Here is a 15,790-nt window from a genome sequence, read left to right on the forward strand (position 1 = left end):
GCGACCAGAAAACGGACGAAAAACGCGTGGGCTTTGTCAAACCAAAAGTGTTGAAAATATAACTGCGATTCATTAGCACGCCAGTGATATGCTGCCCAACACACCACCCCGACAATGTTATATACGAGAGACTCTCGACTAATGGGACATGTAACGGAATTTCAAATAAAAGAGAGCCGGGCATCTTTATTTTTCTACAGACTTTTTTTACAATCAACCAACAGCCGGCCTTCTCCCTATATAGCGCCCGTCTATAGCTTTAATGACTCGACACCAATTTTGTCGTCCTTGTTTTATTATACAATCTTTCGCCCAGCGACAAACTTCCTGTTCAAATATTATTAGGCATATACTACACCAGTGATGCACTCTGTTTGATGATGTAGGTCAAAGTAAATGTCTAAAATCCTGTGGCTGGATTGTGTCCCTTCAACTTTACGTCACAACAGCTGGAGCAAAGTCTAGAAAGAATCCTCATAGCCTTTTTTTTCCAGCTTTTCTTTGTTCATTTTGAATTGCTGCTGTTTTCTCAAAGCGATGATCTAACGGTCCCCAGTCTGGCGGCTGCAATCTCTTGAACGTCAACACTCTGGGCGGCGAGTGGATGAAATATACGCGGCCAGACTCACGAACGTGAGAGTTCCGCAAGGTCCTTGACTTTGACACTGGCTGAGAGAGAGGAAAAGCAATTTGACTGCTCCAGCATGCTGCTGGCCAATCGTTTTCGAGGTCCATTCCCTTTCTGATTTATATATTATAAGACGATGCCCATTTTTCTACGTGTACACGCGTGCGTTGTAGCGATGTTATGTACAGCGTAAATCAAGCCTGTCCGTTTAGACATGACGTCATCTGGTCCATCTTTATATGATATTATACAGTTGGTGGTCAAACAGATTATCCCGGGGCCAATTGCGTTCACTTTTTTTTATTATTACACTATATTTTCTTTGATTCAAATTCACGCGGGTATTATTTATGAGAGGAAGTAAATGCAGGATTAGAGTCGGAATAAAAACGCCGTAGGAAATGAAAGTAAATTCAAATGTTTTGTGGATATAAAAGAAAAAGTGATTGAACTCTCGAAGCAAATTCCCGTTTTGAAAATGGAAATGAAATTTAAAACCCAAAAAGTCTGGGACAAAATATATATCGACGCAACCGACATTATGTGGGGAAATTCCTTGCGCACATCCACAGCGGAATGAGCTAATAATATAAGGAGGCAGGGGATATGATAGATTATATATCATTGAAATATGTTATGGTTTGTTTTACATCGCTGGACATGCGTACCAGCAGCCACTTCCTCCTCTGGTTTTTTGGTTGGCGCATCTTTGCACTGGTGGAGACGAGATCAGCCACCCCGATGAGATTTTTTATTAAATATTCCCACCCCCTTCTCAAAATGTTGATGCAAATATGATAGATCATGTGCATGCCTAAGGATCCACGACGCCCAAATAGAGCACTATATAATAGCTCTTTTCTCTTATATTCTCCCAACATTTTTTATTCGATAAATCTACGCTGTTAAATAACTCTCTTCCATATCTAATAATAACGGGTGTTCTGGCACGGAGAGAGAGATGAAAGACCTCCGTCTTTTTTTTATTTTATTTTTTTCATTTTTATACTTCCGCCATTCTCTACTTTTGGGTGAGATGACCACACCTGAAAGAAGAAGAAGATTCCACATCATATTCGGCGCGCGGTTTTCAAGTTGGGCGCTGTCACGCGGGACGAAATTTGAACAGCAGAGAACGACGGGAATTAATATTGGACACTGCCACTTATTCGCTTCCAGATTCCCCGTTTTTTTTTCCTTTTTTCTTATCAAAGAGTCTCGGAGAATGCGTGGGAAAAAACAAGCAAATTTGAAAAAATAAGATCTTTTTAACTTTCGAAATCACGTGAATTTGCGCCGTATAAAAATTATATTATAATATTCAACCTCATCATCATTTCATTCCGTTTTGTTTTTTTGTGAACACACACACCGGCGGAGCGTGTCGAATCTGGATGATGGAATTCCAGGGAAATCGCAACAGCAGCTAAAAACGTCTATATAACGGCTCATCATGTCGAAATGATTAAATTTATTATATTTGTGTCCGTATATAAAAGAAGAACTATAGAAGTTGGGCAATGAATGACGTCATGTATAATATCTTTAGATGTGGCTTTCGTGGAATCCATTTGGAACTCAGTGACTGTGCGCAGTCGATCAGGGGGTCCACATCATCATCTTTCGTGATAAATAGAGACTCTATATATATCCGTTATAGGTTCCGCCCCGTTTGATTTTACTCTAATAATTTTGGCGCGTTTGTTTTCCATTGAATTCGCCTATATTATTTCTATTATAAGTCGCGGCGATTGCGACATTCTTATGTATACATACCCAGTACATCCACCCCCGTGCTGCTGCCTACTCTGCGTGACTGGGCAAAGCTCAGCACCCAAACAAAAATGGGAAATAGAATTTACAAAATGCTAGTTTCTCTAACGTTTCCTTCACAAAAAATTCCGTTAAGATTTTTTGATTCGACCAATATAAAAAGGAGAGCTAAATGATTTGCAAGCGAATGTGTGGGTATATAGTTGGCGAAATATACTTTTGTGGTGATTACGACGAATTCATCAGAAAACAATCATCAAAGTCGTGCTGGAAAACATGACGTCTAAAGAATAAATAACTGTGTTCTTTTCTGATTGGAGCGCTTCTCTCTTTAAGGCCGTTCCGGGCCGTTCTTGCAGCCTAATCCACGCCAGCCGCCTCTGCTGGATTTCGGTCGACTTGGTTGTCACGGTCAAGTGCACAAAAGAATGGAAAACCCGTTGGAAAATATCAAACTGTGTGAGTCTATATCCATATGATGAATGGACGATGATCACGATGGAGCTGATGATGGGCTGTGCGCTGCTGCTATATTTCCCGATAATTCTTTCCGTTGCTGCTGGATGGACCATAGCAAGTCCAGTTGGTCCTGGAAAAACGCCTCCGCGCTACCAGTTTGACCGCACGGCCGCCACCGCCGCCAAATATAAAATAAGAATAATGACATCCGTTCGGGCATTATATTAAGAGATTGACTATGTTCATCATGACGAAGCTGCTGGATTAACGGGCAGCAAGCGCATCACTTGTCATCATAGAGTGTGGGCCGGCGTGAGATGAAGCGACACCCACACAGCTGCAGCATGGATTGCGCTATAATGCCGGCCCGCACAGATGCCCAGACAAAAAAGCTGGGCAAGTTCAATTACCTTATATAACCGAAGCTTCTTCTTCTTCTCGGATGTGTCACGCCTAATTGAATCAATGGCGCGCGAAGAAAGAAAAAAAGGTCCGATCAAAAACAACAGCTGTGGATCAATGGCCGACTCTTTCTTTTTAAATATCTATTTTACCTGCTGCTGTTATCGTTTAGATATCTCGGTTCTATACTTAATGAGCTGCTGTGATGCCGCACTTGATGGTCGTTGATTTTGTGTCTGTTCCTTCCGTTATTGGAGACGCGCGACGTCGCGGATGAAACCAAAAAGGAAATGGACAGTCGCCAGCGTCTCGAATTTCTCCGCCATTTTTTGGTTGGTTGGTTGGGTGAGTGTTTCGAATGAAACAAAAGACGGTCGGCAGGAGAGAAGGAGGGGAGGGAAATAAACGAGCGAGACGTTGAAAGGATAAATGACCCGAGCCGCCATGTCATTAGACCTGTTGTATACAACAGGTATATAATATAGATGATTGCTTCAACATTAGCCAGCAGCGCAATCATCCATTTAAAAATGGAAGGGGGGGGGGGAATTGCGCAAAGGGGTTCAGATCAAATGGATCACATCCGCTTCCCGGAAAGAAGAAAGACTCTATACACACACGTATACTATATAATACGTATTCTATATCATCGTGTCAAATTCCCGCTGGAATGTCAAATTATTTCACGACTATAGCCGCCGCCAAACCGCCGTTAATTCAGTCAAAGGTCAACTCACCGACCAAATTATTCTTTATTCGGCCTTCTTATACATTTCAATTTGAATTTTCTATTTAGTGGTGGAATAAAATGAGAAAGGATATGGATAGTTGATCACGATACACCAGCACCTGCCGGCCTGGAACCTTCTCTCCTGTCACGTCTATAATAATATAGCTCATCAGAAAAAGGCCATAAAGCACGAAGCGTGTCGTTCGATCTAGTTCACTCCGTGAAAAGGTGTGCCTATCCTATATCTATCGCTATGGTTATATTATGCCGTTTGACGGTATAGTTTGCCTTATAGTCTACACCTTTTTTGGTGTTTTCCATTCGAAGAGGGGGGGGGGACGTCATCATTCATGGAATTTGAAATGATTTCATCGCGCGGTGCTATATAAGATGGCGGCGGGATATTGCCCTATAATGATGATTGCCACAGAGACGTCACGCTCATTGATTCAACTAACAGACGGGTTGTTAGATATAGTTAGACAGACTTGATTATATTCTCTGGAAAATGAATAAGATGTCTGTATACTTACTGTACATTTTATATATAATACGACAGGGGCAGCCGGGATATGCTATACTATCTATAATATGATATATAGACTCACCGGGAAAGAACTAGTTTCATTCTTTTTTCGGTTAATACAAACCGCATCACCACCTTTTATTTTTATTTTTTTAAATAATAAGAAGAAGCTTGACTGAGTGCACGTGTTGCGAGGTAGACTCATGCACCGACAACATGGGCACCTTGTCGGTGATTATACGATTTGGGTTCACGAAAGTACATCCTTTTAAAATAGAAGACTCTCATAGACACGCAACGCCACATTCTTCGTGATGCTCTTGATTTTTTGTTGTTATTTTCCGGCGTGGAATAATGACGACTCGATTTCAAACTTGACATTGAATCGACAACATTTCAATTTCACCCGGGGTTTTTTAAAATTAGTTTTTTCCATTTTTTTGTTCTTTTATACAAATTTCATGTTGAAAATGAAAAATGATTTGTGGTACTAAAAAAATGTGATTTCGTTCAAACATTTTTGACATTGAATCGACATCATTTTAATTTCACTCGGGGTTAATTTTATGAAATTTTTTTAAAATTTATTTGTTTAAAATTAAATGTTTTTAAATGTTTATTTTTGTTGAAATGATTTTTTTTGGTAATTTCGTTCAAATTTGATTTTGATTTTTGTACACGACTGAGAAATGTGGAACTCTGATGATCATTGGGTTAGAACATTTTTTCTTTTTTTTGAAATTCCAAAAATCACGATGACCGTGTTTTCTTTTCTTCCTTCTCGTTGCGCAAGAGTCTATGTATTAGCCTCTATGTGTACATCTATCTTTGATTTTCGTGTAACTGTATTGAATGACGACCAGTCTAAATAATAGCTTTAGTACGTCTATAGCGGCGGGACTGTGTTGAACTGCGTTCGGATTATTATCCGCGCTGAATCGTCGGCATGTATTTTACCCACACAACCAGCCATATAGGCGGGAAATGCAATTACGTTTGGACTTTCCCGATGAAAACGGCCGCCATCGTCAAATTATTATTGGCATCAACGTTTGTGCGTTATAATCACAAGGGAAAAAGGAAATTAATTCTAACCTTTCCAACTGAAACTGTGCTCCAGCCTGAACAGCAAAACATTATACAATAATATGCTCTAAGCGTTTAAATAGAAATAGCTATTCCAGCTTAAATACATCGAAAATCAAATAACCCGTTTTTTATTTATTTATTTTTTCCCAAGTTCCCGTCTGTTGCCTTAATCAGTTGCCTCACATATAGAAAGTCAATGGGGTGTAAAAGTCCAGGCGAATACGACACGCTGGACATGTAAACAACCGCTAGATCTAACGACTATTATTTCTTTGGCATCTCTTATCACGAAATGTTTTCGAGTCCGAAATCAAAATGTCAAGTAATGGCCCTTTTTCTAAGACTTTTGCACGAGTCACTATATGTATGTATACATCCCAGGTAAAGCACTAATCACCGCGTATATCTTAAAAAATTCCGCTCCGTAATTATCCGCCGGAATAAAAAGAAAACACGGGTCGTATACATTATTTTGTCGACTTGTTTATTTATCCATTTGCGCTACATCACTCCGTACGATTCTTCTTCTTCCTGATCCCGTTGCAACAGAGATTATTACATTGGCCTTGTGCTGGAGGAGAGCAGCAGCCCCAACAAAGTCCCGTATACTTTATCGTCATTCTATAGCTCGAGTGAATGTAAGTCACGCTGTTATTTCATTTGTTGATTCTCATTTATACATTGAAAGAAAATTTCTCTTGCCCTACAGACTCCCGCACTGTGTACCTATAAAACCGATAACGTCGTCGGAGCAACGGCTCATATCATCCAAATCGACACGCTTTACATCCTTCATCGACTTTAGGTTTATCTATATGCACGATATCCCGAATCAAATCCAGCAACAACCTCGTGACCTGGTGATCGCCAATCGCGGCAATGCCATCGACAATAACAATTCGCCGTGATCTTTCGACCGAGCACAAGAACCTGGAAAATAAAAACGACGTAACGGTGACCCACTGACGTAATACGAAGGCGAAGTTCGATACAAACTCGATAGATCAATCAAATAACGCGCCACGCATCAGCAATTGTTTCAACTGAAATCGGTTCAATATAATTCGCAATGCGGTTGCTGTCCGCGTGTATTTTCTTTTTTCCCCCGGGATTTTTTTGTTTTTCAAATCACAAAAATTTGTAAAATTGGACAAACATTAAGAACTCGAGAGAGGATATAACCACCCGTTGAGGGGGGGCACTCTTATCGCTCCCCGCTAACGGGAAAAAACTTGGACGTCCACACACGACATAATCATCGTGCTGCCGTTTAATGCCTTACACACACATATACACCATGCGGTTTAAAAAATAGTGGCCCATATTCAGACTGTCCGATGTGCATAGTAGTATATCTCTCACGCTTTCGAACTGTCGTTGACGGTATATATCTCAGAGTGGGCAACAATAACTCATCGGTTGATGTACACGTGAAGTGGCCAGAGAAAGAAAAGGGGCTGCCATTATTAGAATGAATAGGGTGTGAATTATTACTGTTGTTATGTACGTGAAGAAAAATCAACCCATCAGTCTCTCGGTACGTATAGCCAAGTGACCTATACACATTCGGGCGAATTTTTTCCCAGCAGATTGGATCCCATCAGAGCGCGAAATACAAATTTTCTTAACGATCGGACAAATTATTATTTTTTGAGTGCTGCGCGCGGGCCTTTTTTCAAAAAATAAAAAAATTAATTAATTCAGAATAAAAAGGCGGCCGCAACTTTTTATTTCCGCCATTTATTCAAAAGGATGTGTATATATTAGCCGGGCTGAAAAAAAAATTCATTTCGCAGTTTTATTTCTTTATTTTTTATTTCATTTTAAATGACCTAATTGATCAAAACCGCAAAAAAAGGAGCAAAAACCGCTAAAAAAATTTGTCACCAGCAGCAGCAGAGGTGACCTTTTTCTTTTATGTCAGCATTATTACCGCTCACCGGTAGTATATACAGGCTATATAGATACGCACCTTTTGGAAATGTTAATTGAACCGATCGAAAAATTGTGGGTGACAGTAAAATAGAAAAATACAGTAACAAGTCTATTATTATATCAAAGTCAAAGTGGCTATATCACCTTTTGCTATTAAATTGAAGAAATCTAGTCATTTCCTCTGGTGTAATAATCAATTTTTTCCGTATTTTATTTCGTTAAAAGTTGATTTCCATCGCGAAACGATCGAACCTAATAAAAATTATACCATTGTATAACAGAAAATAATAGAATACCGACAGGTGTATGACTTTCTTTTTTCTATAATAACCAAAAATGTGTGTGTAAGTCGATACATATATATTTTCTACTCTGCAACACGTACGTACGGAAATGAGTCGTATAAAAGTCACCATCGCCATAGTTTACTGCACGACTTTTTTTTTAAATTGTAAATAACAATCACACGTCGTCGTCGTCGGACTTTTGTGTGTGTGTTGGCCATCACACAGGTTTAATATAGTAGTAGGTATATCTAACTCTCTTTTCTCTCTTCGGCTATTTCCGGTGGATAAACCCCGAGCCACTATATAGCAATGGGCCGGGCCGGGGGTTGTCGTCAAAGTTCATTCACTTTTCCGACTACAAGTCGACTGGGCTGAAGAAATGATAAGCCAACAGAGTGGCATAGGGTATATAGCAGGTAGTAGCTCCTTTATGGGCCAAATAACACGCGGAATGATGTGAATAGAATAATAATAAACCCATCCAAATATAATCAAATAAGAGAAGAAAGTCTATCTCTTTGTATATATATACTCTCCATTTGACGCAGGCCCTGCTGTCACGATGACGTTTTTACATAATAGAATCAACAACAACAATATACAACAACTAGATATGCTTATGCTGCCTAATAATTCCTGACGTCTAAGTTTTGCGTCACTCTTGTGTCTATATGGCTGGCTGCCTGATGGCGAGAGTACCGGTGCTTTTAAAGGTCAATGTCACACACCCTACGAACCGAATCACGTTGGCATGTTATATTCTCTAGTACAAAAAAAGCTTGAAATTATCCATCTCGGTCGTGTCACGGTGTGGTGAATTTTCAGGTTTTCTTCTTCTTCGCAGGTGGGTGCTGGTGGTGGTGGTTGACCGGATGACTGAGTCATCTTTGTTTGCGCCTGGCATATCATGTACGACATGTTGGGTTGAGCCCCAGTATAACAAAGGAAAGAAGAAGAACCGGATTTCGTGTAATATACAACAATATATAACACTCTGTTGATGTTCTTTTGTTGGACTTTTCTTTTCAGATGCCGAGGGATTTTTCGAAGGGGAAAAATAAAACGGCGAATTTTTCTTTTTTCCCCTTCGGAAAACACTCAACGGAGGAGTTTGAGTTGTTATGGGCAAACTGCAGTTATATTTGGGATTTTTTTTTTATTTTTTCTTGTTAGACCTTTCCGTTTCTTTTTCCACCTTTTTAAAAAAATCATTTTATCTTGCTGGCTGCTGCTGCTGCTGCTTGTGCTGTTGATTGTAATAGCGGTGTCCGCTCGAGCGCGCGTGAAACGAAATTCCCGCCCGTTTTTTTCAGAAGGATCCCCCCCTCCCCGCATCCACAGCCCCCACACACGCCTTAACGGAACGTAATAACAATGTCCGGCCGGAATGTCGTGCGAACTTGCGTTGCCTGTGGAGTAGAGAACTGCAGATCCGACCAGGTCAGCCCGGACACACACAAAACAAAACAAAACGCCGATAGGACCGCTATAAAGCCCAACCGGGTCGTTTCAAATGTAAAAAATAAGAAAAAAAAGTTCCGACTTTTGTTTTCCCTCTTGAAGAAAAACAACCGAAAATAAACGCAACAATAAAACTGTGTGGTAATAATAAAATAAACAAAAACAACTATACATAGAATAATAATACGCTGAACCCAAATGACACAAACTTGGCGTGTTGTGTGTGTGTTTGGTTGAATTGTTAGATTGCTGTTGGGAAAAGAGATGGAAGAAGAATGGACAGCACATGATAAAGGCGATTGTTGCAGGATGGAACTGAACAACAGCCGGTCCCGTTATACATTTACGTCATTCCTTTATTTTTTTGGGGAAATTTGGAAATGATTTTGTTTTTTCAGCGGAAGGATATAAACAAATGATTCAGTGGAAAAAACCAAGATGGTGTTTCTATATAACTCTGCCATGTCAAACTATAAAAAAAGATTATTTAATCCATTTTATAAAAATTAGCGACTAAATCGACCTGATATAATTTGATAATCAGATTTTAAAAATAAAGAAATAACAGATAATTTAGCGCGTGGAACATGTAAATGTTATATCTGGCAACATTTAATTAACAAACAAAAAAAACGGTGTTGGTATTCATCCGTAGAACATTATATAGCGACCGCTATACATTTTTTCTCTCGTCTTCACACCATATGTAACCAAGTTCCTCATTATTATATTTCCCTTGCACTTGTTGTTCCTTTTTCACTTCTGGTTTCATTTACGGTTGATCGGACCCCCATTTTACTTTTTTCCATTTTTCCTTTAGGAAACGGAAATCTGGACACCAGGAAAAAGAAGAGTGAAAACGTATACCGAGAGCGCATAGTCAGAAAGAAAAAAAAAATTCTTCCATCTTTTTATTTATAAGGTGCTTGAAATGTTATCAAACGAAATGGAACAATAATAATAATTGAACCACCTGTTATTACACAGCATAGATCCTGTGTATAAAGAAGCTGATGCTGATGCTGCATTTGATTCTCTTCTGCGTGACTACCCGACTGTTTTATAATCTCCCTCCATTTTTCTTAATTGTTATTTCGTTCGCGTTCACACTTCCGCGTGCGTCCGGGTCTATATTTTCTTTTTTTATGGCCACCCTCCGGCCATTTTATTTGCTTGTCGCTTTTTCTTTTCCGGATGAAAACAACAAAAAGTCAAGTGAATTTAGCCAACCGTTTTTCGTTTATTCATTGGCACTATCCCCGGACATATAAAACATGCGAACCAAAAGCCATTTTCCAACCCCTCCTTCCTCCACTCCCGCGCCAATGTTGAATAGATGTACCGTTCCGAGAATGTTTTAAATGAAAAGCACATTTTTCCGTCCGCTTTTCAAAATTATGATTTTCCTTTTCATTTCATCACGAATCGCCATAATTCTATGCATTTTGGAATGTTGTATATTACAGCATCGCAATGTGGCAGAGCTGAGAAACACCAGCGCAGCAGCATTTTCACTTAATACCATCGCCGCTCGACAACCAGATGGCCAACGTGAGTGGCAAAAAAATGTAGCTTTTAGGCTGCTGCTATTGCCGACAACTCCATAAATATTAAAAAAATACTTTTGCTTCTTTGAAATGATTCGGCCAATCGTATAGACATAATGAACGTTTCATCGTTATATTGCCTTGTTTTCTTGTTTAAAATGTTGTTTTAATCACATACAGCTTATCTCAAACGACTTTGAGGTATAATTCTTTTTCTTTTTCTTTTGGCGGATGTTTTTTTCCGCCTCCTTCCTGTAAACGGCCGCGGCCAACTACTCCGTGACGCTAAAATAAGACCAACAGTGTAGACTTATAACTATCGGGAGGATTTGGAGAGATGGTGTGAGAGAGAGAAGCCTTTAGTATAAACTGATGATATGTATAGCCGAATAAATAGGAAAAAAAGGAGGTTGTGTCCGAATGGGCTGCGTGTGATGCGGATGGCGATTTTTCCCTCCCGTTTTCTTCCATGTCTGGTGGATGGTCGGTCGGTCGGATCTCGGTTGGCGCGGGAGCGACGCGGCGGTGCTGCTGCTGCTGGTGCGTGAACAGGTCAACGGACCGCCAGCCCCACCGCCTTTTCTCTAGATTATAACTCGAGTTAAATTATAGATATTCTCTTATATTTTCGCCTATCTAATAGCTAAGACACAAATAAAGTTCCTTCCGTCCTCCGCTATAATCCCTGCCCATCGTGAATAAAGATGAACGCGTTCAAAATACCTAGAAAGAAATATTTTCATCGCGGGTCACCTCCGGTCAATTCCAACTTCTTTTCGCTTTGCCTACCATCCAAATCGATTCTCAGTCTTTTCTTTCACAATGTTTGCCGTGTCTGTGCATAGCTGTGATGATGATCACGGCTGCGTGAATATTCGAGAATGAAAGCCATCCAACTTTCGTTTCTTTTCTTTCCCTTTTTTTTTAAAAACGTTTAACTATATTATACGATTCGATATTTCCTATAGCTTCTTTTATTTTTATGATTTTATTATACATGATCTTAATCATCTTCACGGTGTATTTTTGCTGATGGATCGTCAGATAAGAGCGCCAATAACTGTCGACTCCACCACCACCGTGCTGTCGTTGACTGTCAACTCCAGTCATGTGAATCACCGTCGCAACACCCGGACGACTCCCATCGCAAGGCAGAAAGAAAATAAACCGTTAGCTTTTGGCAGATGTGAATTGTATATGTGTGTGTGGCTTTTTCAGGAGAAAAACGATCCCGGTTGAGTTGGCACATCATCCTATATATAATACTATTTGGATTTCATGGGCAACAGCACAAGAGTAGTGCTGCGCCTTCGCTCGTCTTTTATACACCGCAGACTCTCTCTGACCAGCAGCCGATGAACGTTTCCAGCATTTTTATTAATCACATGGACATTATCAAATGACATCAGCTTCGTGCTGCACCAGATGCTGACTAGTTTATACATTTTGATGAAGAATTGTTACTTGTAAATCAACTTGCGACTCAACCTTGCGACCGCGGGTGAAATCCAAGCGTGATGTTTGCGCGAATTAATAGATTGAATGTGTATATTCATATCGTTTGAACTCATATTTCATTGATTAAACCTTTTTTTTTTAATACTGAAGGCGGACAACTTACAGCTCCAAAGGGTTTTTGTAAGAATTATACCCGGAAAAGGATTTAAAAAAAATTGGACGCCTCCTTAGTTCTGGTGCATATAATTACCACCAGTCGTCTCTAGTTGTCGTTCTTTTATTTTGGCGGGTGGACATTTGTAGCCCGGCAGACGAAATTAGGAAATTATTTGAAATAACAATTTTCCAGCAATTTTCTGTTTTTGTCTGAAATTCTTTGAAAAATTGTATCAAAGAACGTGTAGAAACCCCCAATATTTCGCACGAAATGAACACAGTGAAGCCAGTTTCATCTGCATGGGATTATCTAAAACAAACTTTAAACCTTGATGGAAAATGTCAAGTATAATTCTTTTTTTGTTACTCGTAGATTTGTTTCATTACTCTTGTCTCACGCTCACCGTTTGAATTTTTACATGCAGAAGGAATTAGACAGAACCGAAATTGAAGGATGTGCAGAATTCATTGTTAGCCACGATTTGGTAGACTTCAGCAAGGAATTGGTTTGGCAGAAGCTGTTCAATGACACACGAAATAGAATAACCCCCAATTTTTGGTCCAGATTTGAAGTGACTCAGAATGAAAATTCTGGTTACGAAAACTATAGGGAGGCTGTTAAAGTTCTGAACACCGACATTAAAAGCCTTCAGCATTACTTTTCCTTGTTGGATCACCTGTCAGGAAATGCCACACCCAAATCATTTGACCAATATCAGGCACACCTCAGTGCAATTTTGCTGTCTCAGATACCACCAAAGTTTGAATGCTGTGTGAATTTCTTCTACAGCCGAGCTTTCAGAGCATTCATGTCTTTAGAAAAAAGGAATTTTAACTTTGGTATTATACTTGCGTTCTTAAAGTAGGTATATAATTGAATTTTTAATTTTCTTCTTTCTACTTAAGATGGAGATGAGTCTGGTGATGTTATCACTCACTGTTCAGGGTGTGACCAAGAAATTGATCAATGTGAATGTAATGTCATTCTAGACAATTGTCATAACACCAACAAGTAAAAACCAAAAACATTTTCCCTTTTATTATGTTTCAGCATATTTGTTTTATTTAGGGCTTTGGCTGAAATAGGAATCCTTGAAAAACTATCTGTCGGGATGATTCACACTCTCATTTTAACTCAAATCCAATCACATGTCCAGGATTCATGTGTAGGAAACTTTTCCTCTTCTCAAATTGAAATGCTCGAAAAGGTATTTTATTAATGTGCTGCCTTAATGGACATTTGAATCATTCTGTTCATGTATTGTTCTGAATCGTTTGCAGTGGTTGCAAAACATAATTTTCCGGTGGTTAGGTATCGTCTATGGAGAAGACTACATCCAACAGGATCAAGTGCGAAAAAATTTTACCCAATTCCTGTACCACGCCTATACACACGCTAGAATCGAACAGTTATTCGAGATCATTATCGGTTCGTCAATTCCATATCATATATTGTGTTCATTGCTTCATAATCTTTTTTGTAATAGGCTACCCCGAGAGCTTTCCTTCGGTAAAGGATTTACAGGAATGCCTTTCACGGACGCAGTTGAAACCAATCTTGGCGCAGTCTCTTAAAACGACTTTAGAAGCAAGATTGCTTCACCAGGGAGCCACAACAGAAGACATACTAATCGCCTACGTCTCGGCCATAAGAGCGTTTAGCGTACTTGATCCCACTGGCGTCCTTCTCGATGTAGCGTGTGATCCGATCAAGTATTATTTATTATTCATTCATTTCCATTTGCCACTTTTGGCTTATGATGTATTCTTTATTCAACTATTTCCAACAGGCAATATTTGCGACTTAGAGGAGATACTGTTCGGCATATAATTCACAGTTTGACTGACAGTAGCGGAGAGCTGGGCGGAGAGCTTGAGTTGGGAAGAACGGGAACTGCTATACTGGATGAAGAATCTGTTGCAGCAGTTGGAGATACCGAAGCTTCAACCGATTGGGAAAATTGGCTTCCAGCACCAAGCGATGCCGATCCTAGCAAACTTTGGACAGGAAAAAAGCCGGTAATTTCATCTTGTTAATAAAGATGTTTTTAAAATAGTTTCGGTTCTGTAAAACAAATTCTTATTTAAAAGGGCGATATTGTACCAATGTTGGTGAACATCTACGGCAGTAAAAGCCTGTTTGTCAAGGAATATCGCAAGCTTTTGTCGGATCGATTGCTCCTGAACCTCCATTTTGACACAGAAGAAGAGATTCGTAATTTAGAATTTCTCAAAATTCGATTTGGAGAAAACGAATTGCACAATTGCGAAGTGATGCTCAAGGACGTGGCCGACTCCAAGAGAATCAACACCCACCTACAGTCGGTCGTGCACAAACCTGAAGTACGTTTTTAATTCGTTTAGCTCATCGATAAATAAAAGTTAATTTTTTTTCTATTTATTTCCATCCAGTTTCCAATTTCGGCTATGATTATATCAGCTCAGTATTGGGACCAGCTGAAGGACAAACCGATGAAGTTGCCGATCAAAATCATCAATCAGCTCGAACAATATAATCAAAACTATAAAACGGTGAAAACAAGTCGTTCTCTGCATTGGGTACCTCAGTCGGGTTCTGTGGAACTGGAACTGGAGTTTGATAATCACCGTTGCGTGTCTTTCACCGTCCCGCCCGATTTGGCTGCCATCATATCTCATTTTGAAGACAAGGATCAATGGGATTTGGAAGAGCTTAGCCAGGAAATGGAATTACCAATGTCTCATCTTCGAAGGCGAGTTCACGTGTGGCAAACACACGGGGTCCTCCAGGAAATTTCTACTGATCGCTTCAAAGTCGATGAAAATGGACCGAATTTCACAGGACATAAGGTATATCTTAAAAAGTTATTACCCCGCTTCTCAAATGTATGTATTTTGCATTTACGCCCTTTTCGTAGATTCTTTTAGAAACGCTAGCGAAAATGGAGGAAGAAGAAGAAGATGACGACGAGGAAGATAGTGAGAAAAAAACGGAAGAAGATGGTTTGCAGGTTTATTGGTCGTACGTTGTTGGCATGCTGACAAATCTCGAAGCTCTTCCAGTTGAGCGTATTCACCAGATGCTTAAAATGTTTACAATGCAAGGCTCTAGTGGGGCAGAGTGTACTCTGCAACAGTTGAAAAATTTCCTTGATTCAAAAGTTAAGCAACAGTTGTTGTCTTTCTCCTCTGGAATGTATAGACTCCCCAAACCATGAACTAATTTTTTTTTTATGATAATTTAAAAATGTGTATTCATTACAATAAATTTTCTGAAGTGATTACCTCTGTAATGAAATAAAAAGTTGTTAAAATACGTTTAATTTGGTTTAATATTTGTTTGTATTGAATTTTCAAACA

The 15,790-nt window shown here is 39.5% G+C and overlaps 1 protein-coding gene across 1 annotated transcript; it reads left to right on the forward strand.

Moving 5' to 3' along the window:
• The first annotated feature begins 12,611 nt into the window (after nucleotides 1–12,611).
• Nucleotides 12,612–15,753, forward strand: LOC124315829 (anaphase-promoting complex subunit 2-like). The gene is made up of 10 exons (XM_046781523.1): nucleotides 12,612–12,797; nucleotides 12,877–13,291; nucleotides 13,358–13,463; nucleotides 13,521–13,659; nucleotides 13,733–13,880; nucleotides 13,939–14,164; nucleotides 14,242–14,470; nucleotides 14,543–14,794; nucleotides 14,864–15,280; nucleotides 15,349–15,753. The coding sequence occupies exons 1-10, from the start codon at nucleotides 12,723–12,725 to the stop codon at nucleotides 15,646–15,648; spliced, it is 2,307 nt and encodes a 768-aa protein (XP_046637479.1). The 5' UTR covers nucleotides 12,612–12,722; the 3' UTR covers nucleotides 15,649–15,753.
• The last annotated feature ends 37 nt before the right edge of the window (nucleotides 15,754–15,790 follow it).

This window comes from Daphnia pulicaria, chromosome 11, assembly GCF_021234035.1.
Source record: "Daphnia pulicaria isolate SC F1-1A chromosome 11, SC_F0-13Bv2, whole genome shotgun sequence".
Lineage (NCBI taxonomy): Eukaryota > Metazoa > Arthropoda > Branchiopoda > Diplostraca > Daphniidae > Daphnia > Daphnia pulicaria.

Bases quoted from the DNA above. Each gene is read 5' to 3' on its own strand.
- LOC124315829 (XM_046781523.1), top strand. From the start codon at position 12,723: ATGAACACAGTGAAGCCAGTTTCATCTGCATGGGATTATCTAAAACAA. The intron at 14,471-14,542 runs GTAATTTCATCT...CTTATTTAAAAG, and splicing joins TTTGGACAGGAAAAAAGCCG to GGCGATATTGTACCAATGTT. The intron at 15,281-15,348 runs GTATATCTTAAA...CCCTTTTCGTAG, and splicing joins CGAATTTCACAGGACATAAG to ATTCTTTTAGAAACGCTAGC.